The sequence below is a fragment of the Macaca thibetana genome, chromosome 4 (assembly GCF_024542745.1).
Source record: "Macaca thibetana thibetana isolate TM-01 chromosome 4, ASM2454274v1, whole genome shotgun sequence".
Classification (NCBI taxonomy): Eukaryota; Metazoa; Chordata; class Mammalia; order Primates; family Cercopithecidae; genus Macaca; species Macaca thibetana.
In genome coordinates, this window is record NC_065581.1 from 109903664 (window position 1) to 109928318 (window position 24655).

Below are 24655 nucleotides of genomic sequence, written 5' to 3' on the forward strand. Positions count from 1 at the left end.
GGGAAATAATGTGTGTTGAGTGACTGTTAGCTGTTTTGTTTATCTGAGCTCATTTAAGTCATAACAACCAGTAAGTGGTCGATCCATGATAGGAGTGCAGATTTGCTAACTCCAAAGTCAGGGCTCTGGGCACCATATATATCAAGAATGCTAGTTAGGTTTCTTCCTATGTGCTAGCTGACTAGAGTAGTAGGAATAGAAGATGCTGTGGATGCTGATGGGCTCAGCAGACATAAGACTCTGTTTGGTTAGCTATGTTTTCCACAGAGACAGGAGGCGGATGGAGGCAGGTCCTATGCCTTCCATATGGTGACCATCCCTAAGCTGTGTCATGTCATGTCACTTCTCATGGAAAGATTCTGGGTGGCTTATCAGGAGAACATTAATTTTTCTCATGAACTGTGTATCTGGGACACCTCCATGGTGATTCAGGGTGGTATCTCTTGATTCTCCCTCATTTCATTTATACCATCCCTATTCCATGTATCTCAATACACTAATCCCCAGGATTGATGCATTCATTCATATTTGTGGTATGTGTTTGTTTCAGGCAGAGAAAGCTGATGGATTTGTCAACCTGCCTGATTTCACTGTGGAAAGAGCATCCGAATGCAAGAAAAAGCAGTAAGTTGTCTCTCATCTTCCACAAAACTCTGAGCCAGGGTACTATCTCTTCATAATGTTCACCAAATGATATGGTGATTTAGAAGTGAGTGAAGGTAACATTGGAATGTCTGAGATTTTGGAGCATTATGGGTTGGCACCCTACATAGAAGTAGAAGCATTTAACCTCTCATTTTCTGGAATTTTTGTTTTGTGGAGCAGATGGATTTTAAAACCCCCATGAAGCCTTGGCATGGACTGTTGCTGATGACTGTGTCTGTGATGGAATAAAACCCCTCCAGGACTGGCAGGGAGGTCAGATGTCAAGCTTCAGTTCTAGTAAAGAAAAGAACAAGTAGTTAAATAGGACTCACCCGAGTTGCAGATATGCCAGCAAGACCAGTTTCTCTTTCTTAGTTCATGGAGTTAATCAGATGCACCCTTGGCATTGAATTTTCTGAGATGTCTTAAGCTTAAAGATGACACTCTGATCTAATTTAAATCCAAAAGATTTGAGAACTGACAGGGACCACAAAAATCACCAGCTCATGGTCCTGGTTTTCCTGAGAAGGAAACAGCCCAAAGAGTCTGTGACCTGCTTAGATCTCATGAGAGGGCTGGCTGTAAACCCAGCTTTCTAGACTCTCATTCAAGTGCTTCTCCCATGATAGCAGGCTGCTATATTTTGCATATGTGTCCATTTTCACCTTTTTCTTATTATTTCTTCTACCTTTGACATCTTTTCCAGGCTTATCACAAGGGGGCTTTCCTTTTTGTCCTATGTTACTTGTTGCAGCAATTGAGTACTTTTAACAAGATTAGTAAACTGGTGTTAGCTTTATGTCTTTGCCTCTGTGGTGTGGTTGCACACGTCCAGTGTTGATTCTTGTGGTTTGAAAAGCACTGGCTATTTACAAAAACTCTGGCCTGTGCTGTGCTGCAGGACTTCCTGCCTAAAGGTTAAAGTGGAAGCACTTCTCGTTTGTTATCTTCAATGTTTTCTACTTTTCTTTTATACTAAAATCTATTTCATATTTCTCCTTTACTAACAAAGGGTGCCTTGGATAAGATTTCTGATGTGTTGCTGCAGAGTGGATGTTCCATACCTGATTATTTTCCTATAAAAATTCTTCTGCATATTTGATTGAAAGTGAAGAAATACCTTGCTTGAAGTAGTTATTCTGAATATTTTGAAGTGACATTTCTATCACTTTAAAATTGAATTTATTGTATCTTTATAGCAAAGCAGTTAGCAAGTGAGAGGAAAAGGATATGCCTATATATTTTAAATGGAAACTACTGACCAGCTAAGACTCAGCCCTGTTCTGGATATTCTGACATAAAAAATTTACTCTCAGTTCCCTATACGAACTAGAGACTAGACAATAGGTATTTAATATTACCAAATTATTTTTTGTAAATTTACAAAGAAAGCAGACAAGTTTATGAAGCTTATATTTTACTGATTGACTTTCAGACCCATTGTTGACTATAAACACTGATTTTTTTATGTGTTTGTGCTTTTCCTCCTTCAAGTGCTTTTAAGATCAGCCATCCACAGATCAAGACCTTTTATTTTGCAGCTGAGAATGTGCAGGAAATGAATGTGTAAGTAGAGGAAACTGGTAAACCCAATCCTTAATGGGAGTATACTTAACTTTGGTTAGGCGTTGGAATTTTAATCATATGTTCATATCAATTATTGTTTTATTTATTTCTGTTACTTTAAGGATTAATTTATTTAGCACTTGCAATGCCTTCGTTCTTCTCTAGTATTTGGAAAGAGTTTGGAGAATTACATGTATCAAAGTGGCTATTTTAGGAAGAGGCTGTACAGTTCCTCTCAGGGAACCACTAAGTAGAGAAAGGAGTGGACAGAAGTCATTAAAAGAACATGTTAAAAGGAGAATCAGCATCACAAGGAGAGAGGCTTGAAAGTATTATGTAACTGATCTTGCAACTTTCAGAATTCTACATGCAAAATATCTCTATAGCATTTAATATATGCTGTGTGATTATCGTGATGATTCATGTATTTATCACTTCTCCATGTATTGTCCCGAACATTTTGCAAAACGTCTTTGCTCAGAGTACATTGAACTTAAAATTGTAGATCCCTAGCTCCATTTGCCAGGTGGTCTGTGAAAATAAGTGGGTTGTGTGCAGAGTACAACCTGCTCTACACACAGTCAGGTGTGATCACCATAGCTGTTATTCATTCATTCATTTATTTATTTTTGAGACAGAGTCTTGTTCTGTTGCCCAGGCTGGAGTGCAGTGGTGTGATCTCGGCTCACTGCAACCTCTGCATCCTGAGTCTGAATGATTCTCCTGCATCAGCCTCCCGAGTTACAGGCATGCATCACCATGCCCAGCTAATTTTTTGTGTTTTTGGTGGAGACAGGGTTTCACCATGTTGGCCAGGCTGGTCTCGAACTCCTGACCTCAAGTGATCCACCCACCTCAGCCTCCCAAAGTGCTGGAACTACAGGCATAAGCCACCTCACCTGGTCAGCAATGGCTATTTGAATCAGGCTGTATTTGAGGTGCTGACTGGAGGTATCAGAAGGCATTCTATTTAATTTAGCCATATTTTCAGAATTCTTAGTGTCTCTTATTATTTCAAATGACCATTTGAAAATACGTTTATGGAACGCCTACCACGTGCCCCATTGCAGCAGATGGTGGGCAATGGCAATGAAAAAACCACACATAATTCCTCCATTCATAGAGCTCACGCTTAATCTGTTTTACCTATAATGATTTCCTTGCCTATCTGCCCTATGTAGTTCTCTTTGCTCTCTTGCTCTAGAAACATGAAGGAAAAGAGCAACTGTCTTTCACTAAACATGTGCATGGGCACGCGCGCGCGCGTGCGCGCGCGCGCACACACACACACACACACACACACACACACACACACACACACTCTCCTTCAGTAGCTTTGTCCAGCTAGAAGGATTCTCATCTGTCCCCTATCTTCACCTCCCCAGCATCACCCTCCAGGTGAGGACAGAATAGTTTTGTACTGTAGAAAGTTGGGAAGCCCTGTGTTAGAAATAACAAGGCAAGGAACTGACAGTTCAGTCTTCCAAACAAAGCTTTGATTTACTTGGACAAAGAGAGAATTTGTTTCTACCCTTTTTCTAGTTTTAGCTTTTTTCTCCCCTTGGTTTTCTTAAGCATCTGAGAAAAATAAGAACAGATACACGAATGGAGAGGATGTTAAAATCTCCACATCAAAGCTCTTTACTTATTTTTTTTTATTTGCATCAGTTGCTAAATCCTGTTGGTTAGCAAAGCCCTTGCTGTGTAAGTGGGATGTGGAAGGCACAAGGTCTTGCCCACTAGCACTTGGAGCCCTGTGATAGTGAGGTCAGTCCGCCGCTGAGCCTCAGTTCTTCCCAAATGGTCCTTTCTGGTCTTGAATGGCAGTGAAACAGTGCTGCCCGCCTCTCCCCTGCTCAATACCTCCTGCTGTCCTGGCTGTTCTTTAAAAGCGCCTTGCAGCTCCAGCTTCCATCCCTGGCCTGTCCTTCCCACTCATTCTGTGACTGATTCCTTGCAAGTAGTTCTCCTTTCTCCAGCAAGAGGTGAGTGATACAGAGTAGCAGAGAAACAATACAAAAAAAAAAAAAAAAAAAACTAGCCGGGCGCGGTGGCGGGGGCCTGTAGTCCCAGCTACTCCGGAGGCTGAGGCAGGAGAATGGCGTGAACCCGGGAGGCGGAGCTTGCAGTGAGCTGAGATCCGGCCACTGCACTCCAGCCTGGGCGGCAGAGCGAGACTCCGTCTCAAAAAAAAAAAAAAAAAAAAAAAAAAAAAAAAAAAAAAAAAAAAAGAAACCATTGATTCTAAGTGCTTGCTTTGTTACCTAGTGAATTTCTCCTCCTACACAGTAAGGTGCATTTTTAAACCAATGAAAGTGTGAGACCCTTCCATGTTTTTCTGAATCGGCTGTATTTCATGCAGGTGTGCTCTGTAAATCCCACATCCCCCTCCTCACTAGCCCAGTGTTTTATTTACATTTCCAGTTTATTTACCTTCCAATTGTATGTTCTCCCTTTGCAGAAACCTACCTAATGGTAAGTAGAGTTGCATGGGTAGATATGATAGATATACTTCATCCTGTTGGCTGTGAAATCAGTCTTTCACAGTTACCATTGTCAAGATCTTATCGCCAGTCTGCTATGAAGATCTGTTCATTTTACTTGAAATTCTTTTAGGGGTTATCTTTCCAGCTGACGAACAAGATGCAAATTGAAATTTGAACTTAAGGTGTCTGGACTCCACGTTTTCGAATCTCTTAGTGACCTTTAGACTCGAAAATTGTCCATCCGGCTAAATGGTCCATTTTGTCTGGGCCTGAAATCTGTAATAATTTCTCATGTTTATAATATCATTATAGAGTTTCATTATTCTAAAAACGACTTTTCTAGTAGCCAACAATGCAACTTCTCCCTTCTCCCACAAGATTATGCAGATGACAGAGATTTACTTTGCAATAACACATGAAGAATGTCCCTTCTTACTGATGCAGCCGGTTTAAGCCAGGAAATAATGTATCTGGGTATTACTTGGTAAGATGAGAGGTGTGGGGGAGGGAGTGGGTAGCGTTTGGAGTGATGAGTCCTTGTTTTAGAAGTTCCTCTCCCTGGGCAACTGCATTTCTGGATGGTGACATTTCTCTCAGGGACGATGAAGGGAAATGTAATTAAGTTTAGTAGAAGGTCCGCATGTTCTAGTGAGTCTCAATTTAAAAGTATAGGGGTAAGTAATTAAGGGTAATGAAAGAGTTGGTTTCTCAGCAAAGATGGGAGCTGCCTTTCTCAGACACTGTGGGAAGAATGCTCTTGTTTTGTACATCAATTTCTTAACACTTGCTCTCCTCCAACACACACATTCACGTCAAATTAATATACAACAGACTCCCAGGAAACATCTGTCATTTTCTTTTATGTAAATATGAGTCCTTTTGTGCATCCATCTGCTTCGCCACAGATAGACATTTTCCTGCTGCCATGATGTTTTAAAAAAAAAGTTCTTAGCAAAGAAGGTACTCTAAGCCAGTGGATCCTAGAAAGAAAACAGTCAAACAAGATTCTAAACCATCACCAGTTTTTCACAGCAAGTAACTAACGGTTGTAATGAAAAGGATATAAGTTTTGTGTAAGGGCAGAGAAAAATATTTTCTTTATTGTCAACAGTCTTCTATTTTGCTCGATTTCCATGTTTGGGAAAGGAGCTTAGAAATGCCTTTTCTTATTTCAGACACTCAGGTGAAAACTATTTTTTTTTTGTCTCTTTAAAGAATATTTTGCCTATTTCACTTTTAGATGGTTTTTGGGGGTGGGGGAGAATCAACTTACACAATTATGAACTAACGTATAAGCTAAAAATTGTTATTATGGTTTTTTAAAAGTGAACCATGAAATATGTTGTGTTTTGCCTGGTCAGTTTTAACAAATGAACTTTTAAATGCTTATTTTAGTTAATAAGACATAAAATGTATTCTTGTTAGACAAAGCAAAAGATTTCCTATACCCTCACCTCACTTTCTAATTCAACTACTCTCCTTAGGGATAATCACTTTTTTTTCTTTTTGCTTTCGTTTGCATTTATTTTTTGCAGAATCGATGCTCGTGCCTTGAGTTTTTGTTTCTTCAGTTTCTTATGGGACACTTTTTTTTAAGCAGCCATCTCTTGTGGTTTAGGAACAATTTCTTCCTTTCCAGCGAGGATCATCTCCATGTGGCAGAGGGAGCTCACATATAAATTCATCCGACCATGAGCTCTGAAAGTACAGTGGCCCATCTTGGGTGTTTCATTCACCTGGATGTTAACGACCAGAGAATCTACATCTAAACCCTTGAATTCAGCATTCCTCTCTGCACTTGTAAACATGTGCAGGAAAAATTGAGCATTCTTGTTGGGCTACCAGCCCTGTGTCCAGCCCTATTGTTTGGCCTGTGCACACCTACCAACTCCACCCTTGGAAGGTTGGAATGGTACACATTGTTTCTGTAAAGTGACGTCTTTCAGATAACTTGGTGGCTTTTCATATATGCATACCTTTGATAGCCTAGGAAATTTCACAGGTGTTCTTAAAGTGAACACAAAGATTTGAACCTCTTGATTTGCATGGTTTTATGGGGTTTTCTGGGTCAAGTGAATAGCAAATCATTTTCACAGATCACCTCAGGCCACTTAGAGGAAGAAGATGGTTATCCACTTTTTTTTTTTTTTTTTTTTTTTTTGCGATAGAGTTTCACTTTGCTGCCCAGGCTGGAGTGCGGTGGTGCAATCTCAGCTCACTGCAACCTCTGCCTCCCGGGTTCAAGCGATTCTCCTGCCTCAGCCTCCCAAGTAGCTGGGATTATAGGTGCGTGCCATCATGGCTGGCTAGTTTTTGTATTTTTTAGTAGAGACAGGGTTTCAACATGTTGGTCAGGCTGGTCTCTAAGTCCTGACCTCATGATCCACGGGCCTCAGCCTCCCAAAGTGCTGGGATTACAGGTGTGAGCCACCACGCCCAGCCATCTACTTTTAACAGTAAGATTATATTCTTCCTGACCCTTTTCTATGCATACCAATTCATGGACATACAAAAATATATCGTTTTTGAAGTACGGTGGATCAGGCTAAACATACTGTTCTATGCTTGATCTTCTCAATTAAGAGCATATTAGGGCTTTCCATTTTATACACATTTCCATTACAAATTTGGAAATTTGTAATTTCGAAGGCACAATTACAGAAGATGAATTTGTACATATATTTGTTCATATATTTTCCAGGTCATTACCAACACCCCCTACCCCCATCTTAGTCCTCTCATTAGCTTCATTATAACAGGAAATTGATAGAATCAGTGTTGATAGAATAAATAATTTATCCATTTTCTTATTAATGTTTTTTCTTTTTGCCATTACAAGCCTTGTTGGCAGTGAACATTCTGCCACATTTGTTTGTGTATATGAAAGTGCGTTTTTGTAGGATTGATATTTATGATTGGAATTGTTGGGTGAAGGGGATGGATATTTAAATTTTTAATATTACCATTGAATTGCCTGCTCAGAATTGGCTGTATCAGTTTTCATGTTCAATTCAATAAAAGGTGACAATGCTTCTTTTTCTATTTCCTGCTAAATACTTGAAATCAATAATATTTTTAATTTTTTTCCAATCTAGTGGTGAAAATATTTTCCTGTGTTTGAGTATGCGTTCTCAAAATACTATTGAGGCTGGGAAAAGTTTTTTTCACATGTTGTCTAGCTATTTGATTTTTCCTGTAAATTTCTGTTCCCTTATTTTGCCTATTATCCTATTGATACTTGATACACATTTTTGGGTTCCTATTGCACATCTGGGCTCTTTACTGGTCCAATTTTAAGTGGCTACTAAGGAGTTTGTGATTATTATGGTGCTGAAAGTGATTTCTTAACAAAGGCTGGAGCTCATCTTTGTTCTTTAGAAGCTCCTATTTTGTTTGTTTGTTTGTTTGTTTATTTATTTATTTATTTATTTATTGACATGGAGTTTCACTCTTATTGCCCAGGCTGGAGTGCAATGGTGTGATCTTGGCTCATTGCAACTTCCACCTCCTGGGTACAAGCGATTCTCCTGCCTCAGACTGCCGAGTAGTGAGATGACAGGCACCTGCCACCACACCCACCTAATTTTGTATTTTTTTTAAGTAGCGACGGGGTTTCTCCATGTTGGTCAGGCTGGTCTTGAACTTCCGACCTCAGGTGATCCTCCCACCTTGGCCTCCTGAAGTGCTGGGAAGCATGAGCCACTGCGCCTGGCATTGAATTTATTATATATTTTCTGTTAAAAAATAACAGGTACAACAAGACCATGGCAGGTTGAGGGCTGCATAAGGATTCTTAACTATCTGACAGTTACACAGGTGGGAAGGTGCAATATTTGTGGCTTAGTGCAAGTGTAGCATGCTGAATTGTTCATGGCTTCTTCATGGTCCAGTGCGAGACTAGAAGACATCAAAAGCATAGATGAATTGATAAATGCATAGCACGGATTTTCACTGTCTCAAAATAAGTACAGAAATAAGCAAGATCTTCCCAGTAAGTGGAAGATTATAGAGTTAGGAGTATATGTCATAGATACACTTTGTGTCCCAGCTTTTAAAAATTTGTGTTTCAAGATATCTTCCTAAGTAAACCCTTGAGAAGGAACTACAGTGGTCTGCAGTGATAAGCCAAGTTTGAGTTTCTGTCTCGTTCTGTTTTTGTTATTGATGTTTAATTGGAATTCATTGCCAGTAAAATGGTAAATACGACATTTTCAATTTTTATGTTACATAAAATTCTTCAAGGAATTAACATTTTTTCTAGTTTAAAAATATCTGTCAAATTCTAGCCAGATTTTTTTTACTGATTGACATAAAAATATTCCTGGATTAAACATGGATGATCTTTTTCTAAATTTTTTCTAAAATAAACTGACATTATTAAGACATTATTAAGAGTAGCAACCAGTAACTTTAATAGCCAAGTTACTAAATCCAGTGATAAAGGATTTGATGCTTGCTAAAAATTTCAAATGCACAATTACAGAAGATGTATTTGTTCATATATTTGGAATACCTAATTTAGCTGCCGTCATTAACCAACTAAGTAATGGGCCACCTCACATCTTACCTTACAAAAGATACCTTGAGTATGGAAAGTATTGTGAAACCAGAGGCCTTAGGTTTTGATGGCACAAACTTATGCTGTTTCTGGAAATGTGCAGGCTGATGGTAGAATCATCACCTAATTTCATAACAAAGTTTGGGGGAAGGTGAATGGGTGGGGGGCTAATCTCTTTGGTTAACATTTGCTTTCTATTTTATTTTAGGTGGTTAAATAAACTTGGATTGGCTGTAATCCATCAGGAATCCACTACAAAGGATGAAGGTATGTTCTATTTTAAATTTCTGAAAATTTAGCAAGAATATTAGAATAGGTTGAAACAGGGTGAAAAAACAATGTCAAGTTCTATGTATAGTCTGATCCTGAGGAAACATGCTTTGGCATTTAAAATGATCTGAAAATATGTGGAGACAGACATATTCACACAGACTCACCAACATGGAATAAGAGCTTCCCATGCTGGCTATGAATGCTTTTCACACTTCACCCACACTCCGGCAGCTGTGGGCTTCATGACATCTCAAACAGTCGCTGATGCAAATGTTTAATTGCTCCACTTGTGGAATTCTTACTCATAGACATGATCTCGTCATGATCTGGTCAGATAACTTTCATCCCACTATTTCCTCCCTGATATTTTAATATTTCCATCAGATGTGTGCTGAGACTAATTACCCTAAGATTGTACTAGGAACCTGAAGGTCATATTGGGACACAGGCCATATTTTTAGCTCAGTTGGTAGCTTTCAGGGTTCAAAAGCTACAGGAGTCTAATTCTTAATGATGCAATTGCACCTTGGTGTTGAGAAGAGGGAGGATTTAGCTGCCAGGGCCACCAAACTCATAGTCTTTCTGAAATGCTCAGACCCCAAAAGGGCTTGGGAATTGGAAGTAGGGAGTTATATCTTCTGATACAAAATCATAAAATCTTAGAGTGAGTTAGAAATGGGAAAGTGGCAACTTCATTTGAAACAATAAAGGAGTACAATGCAATACCCATGAAATCAGTTGTGTCCTAACCATTTTCTTGGTCCTCTTTTCCATAAAATAAGCACCCATTGTCTATTTATAGATTGTGAGTTAGTACAAAACTACACACAAAACTTCTCCTTGTCCTGGTATGTAAGGCCTTCTATGACATGGCCTCTACCACCTTCCAGCTTCGTTTTCTGCCATATCCCGTAGGGTTCTCCACATACTTGGCCCAGCCTGCTCCCTCAGCCTGGGACTTCCCTTCACAATTTGTGCACCATTGATGATTTAGTGATCCTGCCAGTTTCAATTCACTATGATTCCTGTGATCAAAATTACCACTGATTTTGTGCTCTGTTGGTATTATGACTCACACCTCTTTTGAGGAATTATTTTACTTTCCCCAAGCTACTGTTTGTCTTCTTCCTGCCTATTGGATGCTCTTTGAGCTCAGGAGCCCCGAACTGGCCATTTGTTTCTACCTCTTATGTAATTCCTTTGCACCAGGTAGTTACCAGGTGGATATCATTAGATATGAACTTTCTGAATTGGATTAAAATTGCAATAGCCAGATGGAGATAAACCTCTGCTTGCATTGTGGAATAAGCGATGACAGCGTTAAAGCATTAAGCATTTTCATTTTTGTTATAGAATGTTACAGTGAAAGTGAACAGGAAGATCCTGAAATAGCTGCAGAGACACCACCCCCTCCTCACGCTTCCCAGACTCAGTCTTCGGTATGTACCGACATAAGTAGTCTGTTGGTCATCGATCAGATGCGTGGATGTCATTTCTTCCAATTGGGTAGGAAGTAGCTTGACCAATAAATTTTTAAAATGGGCTAAATTAAGATACCTGCCGACGAGCAAGTGCAATTTTCAGGGTGCTGATTTTGAGCCTTCTCCATAGCAACCCACTGGTATGATAAACTTGGTTTATTTGTGTGTGACCCAAAGATGTACCGTACTCAGAGGATTCATGAGGACGCAAAGGGCTTCTAGGTGATAGGCCGGTGCTTGCAAAGACTTGTTTGACAGTGTTTATTTATGTCCTACTTTTCCTCGGGAAGAATTTAAATGCCGTGCCTATGTGCATGTACTATAGCAATGCAAAATGAACTTAGGATGAAAAAACAGCAAAAAGGAAAAAGGAGAGCCAGAAAGAGAGCAGGAAGCTGGGAGTGGGGTTAGTGCATTAAAAGTGCACATGGAGTGATTTGTGTATTCACTAGAGAGGAATTCAAATTTGATTCTAAGCTTTGGAAGCACCAAAAATAAGTTCACATTATTAATTAACGTGAAGTCTATGGAGAGTTGCTTCCTATTTGGGTGCTCTTAGCATTATGGTAATGGCCCCGAGAAAGGGTCATACAATGATCATTGGGGAAGTTGGTTTATGGTTTTTACACCTACCATGTACTAGGACGTATGTAGGTGCTTTCAATGTATAAACTTAATTCCCCAAGCAACCCTGAGAAGTAGTATGATTTAATTTGCATTTTATTTAATGCATTGCATTTAATGAGGCCAAGCACCTTCTCATGTTTGTTAGCCATGAGAACTTTCTCTTTTGTGAAGTGTCTAAGTCTTTCCTACATTAGCTGCTTCCTCCTCCTCCTTTTTCTTTATGAATGATAGGATTTCTTAATTTATTATTCTATATATTAGTCCTTTGTCAGCTATAGGTTGGTGCAAAAGTAATTCTGGTTTTTGCCACGAAAAATAATGCAAAGCACACAATTAATTTTGCACCAACTTATTAAAAGTGAGCAAATCTCACTTTTAATCTTTTTAAAACTGTTCCACAATTTCTCTTTGTAAACACATGTTCTTGATTTTAACATGTCAGATTTATCCATTGCTTTCATTACGGTGAATGCCTTTTTTACCCCTGGTTTCAAAAATTGTTTCCTATCCTAGGTCATGAGAAAGTAGATATTCCTGTCTTCATTTCATGGTTAAGGAAACTGAGGTTCAGACTGAGGTTCAGAGATGTTGAATGGTATGTTCAGATGTCCAGTGAGTGCCTGAGATGAGAATCCCAGTCTGTTTAGCTTTATAGGACCTGCTGTTTCTACTGAACCATGACATCTGTCCATCATAGACCCAAATGATGACAGGTTCTGACAGTTTACAGTAGCTCATTCACTTACCAGACCTTTTCTGCCAGAATTTCTGTTCAGTGTGATAGTTTTTATCTTTATTGTGTTTTGCAAGTTCCTGGATTTAAGGTATTATTTTGATTGTTTAAATAATGACCTCTACTGTTTTTTTCACACTGTCAGTGGAGAATTGTGGTCAGTTTTCTAATTTATTTGGCTAGCAGCCAAGAAAAGACATAAATATTTGTTGAATAAATGTTTATTAAAATATCTGTTAAATATGATTAGCCAAAATTAAGCAAGATACAAATACAATTAAACTTTGAATATGGTAAAATTTAGAACAATTTTTGAACTACATTTATAATATTATTCTTTCTCAATATATTCACAGCTTCTCCCTAGTGTAATCCTTCTTCTTTTTAAAAATCAATTTTGGATTTTAGAAAAGGCTTTTATTTTCTTTATATCATTCAAACTTAATGATATTGTCAGACCTTACAATGTTTCCCAGCTTTTGACAACTTTCTGGTTAGATTACCCTTTAATGCTTCTAAAGACATTATCAACTTTGTGTTGAATAGGTCTTCAAAAAATGTTCCTTGTTGTTGATTTAAGAGAGGATTATGTCTTTTTGCTGTTTCTCTCTGTCTCTGTCTTTGTCTCTATGTCTGCTTCTGTGTCACTCTCCTATTTTGACCTGTGACATGCAAATGTTTAGTTGTTCTCCCTCAAGTTCATTCTCCCTCACACTGTGCCCACCAATATACCTCTTTTATGATTATTTAGTTGTAAAATACTGACACTTTCAGTTTTATAATGGCAAACTAGTATCCCAGGTTACTTTGCTACGAGAATTGTCAGGCATCTAGAACCCACCCTGGTGAAATAAAAGCAACCGAGTAGCCATATCATGGAGGGCCTTCTAGAAGTCTCCCTGGTGAAATACAGGCAACCAAATTGCCTTCTTAGATGATGGATCATGGCTCAATTGCATTATATAATGACAGTCTAACCTGATGCACAATAGAAGTTCAGGGAATAATTGATTTAAAACAAATAAATGAAGGGATACTCATGAGGCCCGTAAGTTAGGTCACTGAACTCAGAAGGATCTTTCAATTTTCTCAATCATCAATCAAGTGTTATTTTTTAGAAGTTCTAAGTTGAGCATTTTTTGGCAGGCCATTAATGCTAACATTTTCTAAAGAAATATATTGGAAATAGTCAGATAAATGTTGAACAGTTAGATTTTTTTTTTCCCCTTAGCAACAGAATGTGTTCCTCCTGCTCACATATTTCCCAGGCAGATTTTGTTTTTGTTTTCTCTTGTTTCTGAAAAACAGACATGCAAGGCACTTGGTTAAACTAACATTTAGACTTTTTATTTAAGCAGATGAAATTAAAAAAATATATATAGTAACTTTTTTTTTTGAGACACAGTCTCAGTCTGTCACACAGGCTGGAGTGCAGTGGCATGATCGCAACTCACTGCAGCCTCACCCCTGGCTCAGGCCATCCTCCCACCTTGGCCTCCCGAGTAGCTGGGACTACAGGTGTGCACCACCATACCTGGTTAAATTTTTGTGGATGTGGGGTTTTGCCATGTTCCCTAGGTTGGTCTGTGGCTCCTGAACTCAAGCGATCCACTCACCTTGGCCTCCCAAAGTGCTGGGATTACAAATGTGAGACACTGCACTCAGTCATAACTCTTATCCAGAAAGTGAATTGAGCTAGTGTTTGGCCCAATACAGTATAGGCTAGCAATGACTCAGGTATACAAGCCTAGGGGCAAAAATATTTTTTTCCCAAGTTTTTGGTTAAAAAATTATTTTGGGTGATGAACTTTCATTTCGTGATAATGAACTCAACAGTATAAAATAATACTATTTTGGAAAATTATCTCAAAAAAATTAAAAATCTTGAAAATATTTAATTCAGGGTCCAATCATTCTAATTGCTATAGAGTCAAGATAAACAATGAAACCAGTTTGGATTTCTGCTTCTAATGGGCTGAACGACATTTCACAAGATAATAACATATCAGGAAATCTTCCCTGAGTGAAGAAGAGGCTTTTATGTTATGTTCCTTCTTCTTCTGAAGGCTTCAGAGGGGTGATAGTGGAAAGAACATCCATTTATTCTCAAAGAAGTTGCAAGTGGGCAGCTTTTAACGGGCTTACTGAAAGGGCTCCAAGTAGATGCGAAACCTTTACTTTCACTCTGAAAGACAATCTGTAGAAATCATTATCTGTGATTCCTTTAGTTTCACAAAAGAGCAAAAAAGGAACCAGCTTTCCATTTCAAATCTGATAATTTTATAAGCTACAAAGTGAGTTAAGAGCTATAAAAGTCACTTTTTTCCTTCAAGTTTAATTTTAAAAAAGCATCATGAGATAACCTGGTCTATGCTTCTGGGCATATTCATTCATTCAGCAAGTATTTATTGAGAGTCAGAGTTCTAAATACTTGGGACACATCAGTGAATAAAGTGGACTGTGATTCATGTTCATCATGGAGCCAAACTTCTAGTTGAGGGAGACTGTTAATAAACAATCCACGTAATAAGGAAAATATATGCTACGTGAGAAGGTGGACTTCAATGAGCCAGGATGTGCTGGGGTAGATACTGGGTTGTGGCAAAGAATAGAGGAGCCAGGACAGGCCTTACTGAGAGCTAAGATCTGAGCAAAACCTTGAAAGGTGGTGTGAGAGTCAGCCAAGTGGATATTTGGGGGAAAAGTTTTCCAAGCAAAGGGAACAGTGAGAGTCAAGGTCTCCTTGATGTGTAGTACTGCAGGGAGCCCTCTGTGGCTGAAGCGGGGTGAACCAAGATGAGGGTAGTAGGAAATGAAGCCAAAGCATAGTGGTGGCCATGTCGTGGAGGGCCTATGGACCAGTTAAGGACTTTTGACACCTGAGTTGTTTAGGCAGACTTTGAAAGGTTTGAGCAGAGGAGGGTGCAATCAACTTCCACTTCAAATGGAGCCCTCAATCTGCTCTGTGCAAAAGACTCTGGGAGGTTGGCATAGAATCAGAAAACTAAGAGAGAGTATACAGTAAGCTATTGCGAAAGATGGTGGCGATTCCATCAGAGGATAGCAGTGGGGTGGCAGAGAAATGGAATAGTTAGATTTTGAATCCATTTGGAAGGTAGATCTTCAAATAGGCAGATCAAATATGAGACAAACAGAGGAGATAAATATTTATAATCCCAGCTTCTAGCAGCTTATGCAGATTATTTCAACATAACAATCCTCACATTTTGATGTTTTTCAGAAGTAGTTTTTTAAATACTGAAATGAGGGGGAAAATCAGTTAAAATAAACAAAAGAAGCAATAAGGAAAAATAAATCTTGCAAACTGTGATCCTTGGGCAGCGACAGAGGAGGAAGTCAAAGTTTTCACCAGCCCGAGGTGGTGTATGGCTTGAGCCCCAGAGTTCAAGACCAATCTGGGCAACATGGTGAAACCCCATCTTTACAGAAAAAAACAAAACAAAACAAAAGAAAACAAAACAAAAGTTTAAACACAGAGGTGAAATTAATTTTGGAAATTCACATTTAATCTTAACAAGACATCTTGAACAGTTGTCTGCCAAAGTCATTTGATTCTTCAATATCTGTACTAAATGAAAGAACAGAAATGCAAGTGGGTAGTTGGGTGAAAAAGGTAGAGAGAAAAATTCACCCTTTCTCCTCAAGATTCAAGAAATGATTGTAAGCCATATGGTTGAATATCTAACTGATTTTAAGACTTGGCTAAAATTTGTCTTTATATTTTTGCCTCTGACTTTAACAGCTCATCTTCACGGCCTGCTCTCCTGGCAGTCAGTCACACAGCCTGGTGGCTGTCCCCCAGCCTCTCTCCTGCCTTTTGCTCCCACTGCCTAGTTGAGGCCCTCATCAGCCCTGGCCTGAGTTATTGAAATAACAGGCTATTTTTCTTTCCCTGTCTCTAGTCCCTCTCTCTGTCTCTCCTCCTAAAAACCACCTCCCAATTAGTCTTCCTAAGATGCAGTTCTGATCACATTGATTCACCTGCACAAAAACTTCCAGTGAATTCTCATTGCTTCTTAAATTACCTCCCGAGTCTTTGGCTTGGTATTCAAGGCCCTTGGGCTGTCTTCAGACTGCCTTTATGGTCTTGCTGCTGATTTTGCCTTTGTCATCAGCCCAACAAACGGCCTGCTGTTTCCCAAAAGCATTCCAGACTTTCCTGCCCTTGCACCTGTAGGTATAAAGTTTCTCCACTTGCAGGACCACTTGCCCCCGACTCCCACCCCAATCCCACCTTCTAAATGTCTTTCAGAATGGTAGCTTCGGATGTAGCTTCCTTCATGAGAGCATATCTAGTCCTCTAGGTCAGGGTGATTCTTCCCTCTTCTGAACTCTCTGTATTCCTGTAGTGTTTCTTTTTTTTTTTTTTTTGACAGTTTTTTCATGTTGTTATCATAATCTGCTTTTGATTACAGATTTTGTATATCTGGTTTATTTCTCTAATTATTACTTTCTTAAAGTCAGAGCCAGTGCCCGATATCTTCTCATTTACCCACATCATTTATGACTGTGCCTAGCACACATTTGAAACTAAATAAACATTTAATGGACAGATGGATGGGTGAGCGAGTCATTACTGAGACTTCATCCACAACCCCCACAAATTTCTTGCTCCATAAATATTTTCCCATGTGAATGAGAAATACACTATTTTCCACTTGTCTGGTGCTTTTGCATGGCTTTCAGAAGAATGATTTCATTTGACTCTCACAGAAATCTTGTATGAGTTTTACAAATGAGGAAGTCAGGTTCCAGAGAAATAAACATAGCTATCATAGGTAGCATTTGCAAGCTGCTTATGTTTCATGAAGAATATTCTTTATGGGATATCATTTGCCCCTCTTGATACATTTGAGTTAGGCAGCTGATAAATATTTTTGTGTATTTACCATGTTTCAGGGACTGTTACCAATATGGGGGTGCCATGAAGAGCTTTTGAGAATAAAGTCTCCTGGCATCTCTTAATAGCCAAAGTAATCCTCTGGTGAAAGCCTCAGATGTAAACCATTAGTTTCAGGCCTAGCAGCAGTTGGGGATGGCTGCAGCATAGCCAGGTAAAGGGGATCTGGGTAAGTTCGTAAAGTGTCTGCTATTGTAATCCTAGTTGGAGGAACACAAGAAAAGGCATAGAGATACAAAACTTTATGATGTGTTAGAAAGGAAGGAATCATCAAATGTGATAGCATTTGATTTTAAGTGGCAGCCTGGGGTAAACAAAAATGGAAAATGTGCACCTTGTCCTAATTGCAGTTTATTCATTGTCCTCTAAAATATTTCTGCAACACACAGCCACTCATAATCAGCAGCATATACACTAACTAGTTAGCTAACTAATTAAATAATAATACATAATAAATTAATGTGTTTCTTTGTGTGTGTATGTTTTTATTTTGAAACAGAGTATTGCTCTTGTTGCCCAGGCTAGAGTACAGTGGTGTGATCTCGGCTCACTGCAACCTCCGCCTCCTAGGTTCAAGTGATTCTTCTGCCTCAGCCTCCCAAGTAGCTGTGATTACAGGCATGGACCACCATGCCCGGCTAATTTTTGTGTTTTTAGTAGAAACGGGGTTTCGCCATGTTGGCCAGGCTGGTCTTGAACTCCTGACCTCAGGTGATCCACCTGCTTCGGCCTCCCGAAGTGCTGGGATTACAGGCATGAGCCACCACACCTAGCCAGTGTTTTAGTAAAGCTGTTTTTATTAAAAAAAAAAAATACAGGGATGCTGAATTAAACTAGATGGTGTCTTCTCCCTTGAGCATCTTGAGTTCTGTGTTGAGGAAGAGGGACAATGCAGTAATAATTCAAACAAATTACTTCAAGGACTGACAAATGCTACGAAGAAGATGAAGTAGGGCAGTGGGCTGGAGAGTGGCCAGGGGTTGAGGGTGGAGAGGATACTGCTCTGTCTGCTCTGTCACAGAAGAGCCTGCTGAAGAAGTGATATTTCAGTGAAGGTCCAAGCAATGGGAAGGAGGCAGTCCACCCAGCATCCACAGGGAAGCCTTTCTGGCAAAAGGGACCAGAGATGTGCTGATGGGACAGAAAGAAGGCCAGTGTGGCTAGGAAGGCGTGGAGAAGGAGGGAGGAGATGCAGGGAGAGGAGTCCTTAGGGGTTCATGTGGACCTTCTAAGCTCTAATGAAGACTGTGGATATTATTCTACTTAAGATGGGCAGTTACGAGAGGGTTTTCTGCAGAGGAATATTGTGAACTTTTTGTATGTGTTAGCAATACTCTATCTGTGGTTTGGAGGATGGACTGGGGTGGGGTGAGGAGTAGTGATAAGGCAGGAAGCCGGTAGAATGGTACTTGGAGGTAAAATGACTTCTTCAAGGTCACTTGGATACTAAGGATCACAGTGATGAGTAGATCTTCGGTCAGCACATTGCCCAAGGTCATGCAGAAGGTCAGTGGCAGAGAAGGAGTATACTATTACAAGGTCTTTTGGTATTTAGGGTAATGCTTCTCCTGGCATATAGGAGAAATACAAACATGATACTTCTGGGGCTTGACAACAATTGACTGGTTTATTTTTTGTTTTTGCTAATATGGCCAATATAAGGAAAGGGAAGCTGTGTACTTTTCTTCCTTTCTTCTCATTTTGGTTTTGTTTTGTTTTGTTTGGACTTTTTTGTTTCCATGTACTTTGACTCCTTAAGATTTTTATGCTTAGTCACTTCTGCCTAATTACAGGCTTTGGGTGGCCATTTTAAACTATTTCTTTTACCATGTCGAACTTGTGTTTGAAAAACAATTCCAAGAAAAAGATTTTAGGGCTAACATTTGAATGAAGCTTCTTCAAGAATTAAAACTGTCCTATACAGAAAATAGGGAAAATCAATATTAATTTTTAATGTAATCATATCATAGTCTCTTAACTAGAACTAAGATTTTTGAAATGTCTTTAATTTCCTCATTTAAATGTAAAATACTTAATACCTAAGTGTTCTGAAAGAGATGAAACCACATACAATTATTAATCACTAACTAAATAAAATAATACTTTCATTTGAGCTTATGAGAATATTTTGTCAGGCTATTTGCATTGTAATTGGCACCGATAACCCCTTGATCTTGGGATTTGGATAAATCACTCAGCAACTTTATGGAGGATTTCAGGGAGCTCCTCCCCCAGAGGCTGAATAACTCTGGGGTGCTTTTCTTCACAAAGCTTGTTCTGGCCAATTCTTTGTCATTAATTTGTTACCAATTATGTGTCAAACAAGAGGCAAAAAATGGAGGTGCAAAAATGATTAAAACCGGCCTGTTCTCAGGTAGCTCATCAAAAAGATGAACAGTCAATCAGTAGTTGCAATCCAGTCGTCCCTTGGTATCTGTGGGGGTTTAGTTTCAGGAACCCCATGGAGACCAAAGTCTGTGTATACTCAAGTCCCACAGTGGATCCTGCAGAACCCACCTAAACGAAAAGTCGACTCTCTGTATCCTCGAGTTGCTCATCCCGCATCCCGCAAATGCTGTCTTCATCCCCATTTGGTTGTGGATTTGGAATCCATGGACACAGAGGGCCGACTGTATTTATTGGAAAAATGTCTGTGCTTAAGTGAACGTGTGCAGTTTGAATCCCTACTGTTCAAGGGACAACTGTGTAAGTTGATACACAAAATGACATTCCACCTATTATGATAGAAATAAGCCCAGAAGCACCAGGCAAAGCAACTACCTAGCTCTGAGACTATCAGAGAAGGCTTCCTGGAGGAGTTGGTGTTTGAACAGACACACAAAGGATGGGCTCATATTTACCAATAGAGGTGGGGCGGAGAGGAGAGACTAGCACTGCCTTCTTCTTTCATGTGATCTTCATTGGGGAGCTTTATGAGTATATTGTGCAGATGGTTCACAGAAGGCACTGAGCTAAGAGTTCTATGCTTGATGTTGGCTATTGGTTTCTCCATAATGTTAGAAATAATGAGCCATGCCTTAGCACTACATGGTCTTTAAAGTGTGTTTTCATACTGAATCCTTGGAAATGAAACTCCAGGTTCACTTTGATTTGTATTTTGTCAATCTCTTTTCCAATGAAAACTCCCCCGACCTGAACATATAGTCGCTTTCTCATTTGCCTTTTCCTCTTCTCCAAGTCTTCTTATTTCTTCTTTCTCTCTCTTTCTTTTTTTTCCCCTCATTCATCTTTTCTCCATTTAAAAGTGAAATTTATAAGTGGTGCCTGGTGCCTAGAGAAAATGGATTGAGAGAGCATTTGCACTGTGTTTGAGTCGCACCACAAACAGGATGACACTTCACAGATCTTTCTGATGCTCATTTAACAGGTCTTGACACTTTGCAGAGTTTTGAGGTTCAAAAACCTTACAGACAATGCTGTAGCACCTGTGTACATGGTCTGCTGTTCAAATAGCCTGGTTTGCTATAATCTAATTTAAAGTAGAGTCAGCAGGAGTAACAGGAAAAGCTCATGTTTGGTGTTGTTTCAAAAAAGGAAGTTGATCACATAGAAGTTGAGTTTTACTAAAATAGCTCACAATAGGGGAACGTGTCAGGACTGGGCCAGAATGGATATTTTTGTTAATATTTATTTTGTAGATCCTGCTAATAAGTAAACTGTTCTTGTCATTTATTTAGACAATTTGGGGGTAGTGCATTTCCTCTTCTAGATAACTAGGGTTTTATTGAAATTACAGATCTTTGATCTCTTGGTTATTAAAGATCTAAGGGATGTAAGGTAACCAGTTTACAAGATACTTGACATATTCCTGAATGGATTTTTTTTTATGTCTATGCCACTATATGATTATTGAGAAGATATGTGTGATTAGTTAGTATCTTAACTAGAGATTTTGATGTCATGCTACTTAAAAGTGTATTTCTTGATTATCTGACAATCTATGTCTAGCATGGAGCTAATTGGGCACACATTGGGTAAATATTGGCTTCCCCCATCAAAACTCAGAGCTCAGAATCTACAAATTTCCTGGGGCCCATATTGATTTGGAAGAAAGTCAGCTCTTCTGAATTAGTTGCAATGATTCTGAGGTTTTTGAGGAGGATCCTACTTTGCTCTTTGGCTTCCTCTCTCTATCAACCTTCCTGACACTTCCTTGGAGTTTGTTTGTTTTTGTTTTTTTGAGATGGGGTCTCACTCTGTTGCCCAGGCTGGAGTATAATCACATGATCTTGGCTTACTGCAACTTCCGCTTCCTGAGTTCAAGTGATTCTCCTGCCTCAGCCTCCCAAGTAGCTGAGATTACAGGCATGAGCCACCACGCCTGGCTGGCTAATTATTATAATTTTAGTAGAGACGGGGTTTCACCATGTTGGCCAGGCTGGTCTTGAACTCCTGGCCTCAAGAGATCTGCCTGTCTCGGCCTCCCAAAGTGCTGGGATTACAGGCATGAGCCACTGTGCCTGGCCTTCCTTGGAGTTTTGAATGCTTGACGTTGACAGGCATGTCCCATAGGATGATATAATGCAACTGAACCATAAAATGCCTTCTCTGTCTTATCTGCTGTTGGAGATACAGGGTGATCCACAGAGCACTGGAATCTAGATTTTTGGATTTTATTGGTCAATAAAATTAAAAATGGAGAAACAAGATAGAGTTGCTGAATCTTTATTTTGCCACATAGGACATTAAAAAAAGAAAACTCCAAAGAGACAAAGGCTTATATGTACTGTCACCATTTTTTTTAAAAGAAGGCATGTATTTCAGCATCAAAATGTAGTAAAGACAAAAATCTCAGAAGAAATCAAGTTCTTTCCAAGAGTATCCTTGTTGGTTATATTAGCCAATTTTCACACTGCTATAAAGAACTACCCGAGACTGGGTAATTTATAAAGAAAAGAGATTTTAATTGATTCACAGTTCCACATGGCTGAGGAGGCCTCAGGAAACTTACAATCCTGGAGGAAGGCAAAGGGGAAACAAGGCACATCTTACATGGTGGCAGGAGAAAGAGTGAGTGAGGTGGGAACTACCAAATACTCTTAAACCATCAGATCTCATGAGAACTCACTCACTATCATGAGAACAGCATGCGGGAAACCACCCCCATGATCCAGTCACCTCCCATCAGGTCCCTCCCTCAACATGTGGGGATTACAATTTGAGGTGAGATTTGCGTAGGGACACAGAGCCAATCATATCATTGGTGATGTTGCTTTGATGTTTTCTCTCTGTACTGATGAAAATGTCGCCAAGGCTTTTAATGCACTAAGGAATACGTGAGCGATGTTCAAGGGTTTAAGTTCGTATTTTGTTTCTGGAATGGCTCCAGCTTTTGTTCTCTTTTTCTTTTTTGGAGGCAGCATCTTGCTCTGTCGCCCAGACTGGAGTGCAGTGGCATGATCTTAGCTTGCTGCAATCTCTGCCTCCCAGGTTAAAGTGATTCTCTTGCCTCAGTCACCTGAATAGCTGGGACTACAGGCATGTGCCACCACGCCAGGCTAATTTTTTAGTAGAGATGGGGTTTCAATGTGTTGGCCGGGCTGATCTCGAACTCCCAGCCTCAGGTGATCCGCCCCTCTCAGCCTTCTAAAGTGCTGGGATTACAGGCATGAGCCGTCGCACCCAGCCTCTCCTTTTTCATAATTACCTTTTTTTGTTCCATCAGTGTGAATTAAGTGATAGATGCAAATTATATTTTGCTCAAAGTGTAATGCAGTATTCTGAAGGATTCCCAAAAGAGGCCTTTTAAGTTTCTGGGGAGTGTTGAAGAATAGGACAGATCATGATAAGGAGATTTTTTTCAGATCCTAGAACAGTGAATGTAAAGTTATATAAATCAGTTTTGGAGAATGAAATCCTAGTGTGTGTCAAACAGAAATAAATATCATGCCTTTACTTTTGACTGTTTTATTATTGGTCACTTTTTGAAATAACACAGGGACACCGTGATTGAAAATGAAAGGTAGAGAATGATGGTTTAATCATGATGTCTTTTATTCTTTTTTTTTTTTTTGGTTTTATTTGTGAAAAAAAATAGGCTGCACAGCAGGCATCTTCATCCTCACCCAGCCTGAGTGGAACATCGTGTTCTTTCTCTTCTCTGGAAAATACAATGAAGACACCCAGCAGTTTTCCTTCCTCCTTATCTAAAGAGAGACAATCCTTGCCCGACACAGTTAACAGTTCGTCTGCTGCTGAAGATGAGGGACAACCAATAATGTTTGCTGTACAAGTTCATTCACCTGCACCCTCAGAGGCAGGCAGCCACAAGGCCCGGGAAAACAGCTTTGTCACATCAGAAAGTGGATTTTTGAACTCTTTATCTAGTGATGATACTTCTTCATTAAGTAGCAATCATGACCATCTTACTGTCCCGGATAAGCCTGCTGGATCAAAGATCATGGACAAAGGTAAACCAAGAAATTCTTTTTTCTTCGTTAGAGAGTGAGTATTTGTGTGTGTATGGAACTGTGATATTAATTTGTAACAACAATGGTTAAACTCATGCACGATGATTCAATAATTAGTCAAGTGGGGCTATGCCCAGAGATTGCTTTGTAGAGGAGTTTGCATGTGGACAACTCCAGCTACTAGGTCACTAATTACTTGCTATAAGTGTCACTAACCAACTGCTTCAGAACTCTAAGACATGTGATCATAAAATAATGATACTTTTCCACCAATTGGAGAAAAAACTTGCCTCTTTGTTTTTGGTCCCATGTCCCATGCACTGGAGCTTGTGGTGGTTGAGTTAGGATTTTGTAGTCTTGTATTCATAACATCACCTTAATAGTTCAAAATGAGCTTAGAGCAGCCACTTTCCCTGGGCTGTGCCCCAGACAGCATCTAATTCTTAGCCCATCGTCTTCTGAATGTTCCTGTGTGGTTAATGGGAAGACAGACAATTTGCGCGTACTTTGTGCATCATTAGAACCTTTATATATAAAGGAGAGCACAACTTACGCATTCAAAAAACATTTTACATCTTAACAAAGGAAATAATTAATTGTGTGATGAAGTTGATAATATGAGGTTTAAAAAATACTCTGATAACTGGTCCTTATCGTTTATTCAGGACTAGCTTGTTTTTATTACTGTTCAATCATGACGCGTCTTTTCTGATTGTGCGCTATTCATTCTTCTGTAAAACACGGTTACCTGATGGAAGATACTGAGCAGTTAAAGAACGATGAGTTTGGTTTGTATATTTTTGGTGTGCCATTGAGAGAAAGTTGATTTGCTAAATTCCCATAATCACTTGCCAGAGTGTCTAATGACGCAGATGACTGTTCTCTCCTCTCCTCTAGTCTAGTCAGGGAATCTTTCTTTAAGTTCTCAAATTTC

The 24655-nt window shown here is 39.4% G+C and overlaps 1 protein-coding gene across 9 annotated transcripts in view; it reads left to right on the forward strand.

Moving 5' to 3' along the window:
* IPCEF1 (interaction protein for cytohesin exchange factors 1) overlaps positions 1–24655 on the forward strand; it is a 203853-nt gene that overhangs the window by 138718 nt on the left and 40480 nt on the right. For all 9 annotated transcript variants that reach the window (XM_050786801.1, XM_050786805.1, XM_050786802.1 and 6 more), the window contains 5 exons: positions 551–624; positions 2140–2211; positions 9464–9522; positions 10882–10967; positions 23349–23721. In XM_050786801.1, the coding sequence (XP_050642758.1) occupies positions 551–624; positions 2140–2211; positions 9464–9522; positions 10882–10967; positions 23349–23721 (664 nt within the window). The remainder of the gene's footprint in view (positions 1–550; positions 625–2139; positions 2212–9463; positions 9523–10881; positions 10968–23348; positions 23722–24655) is intronic.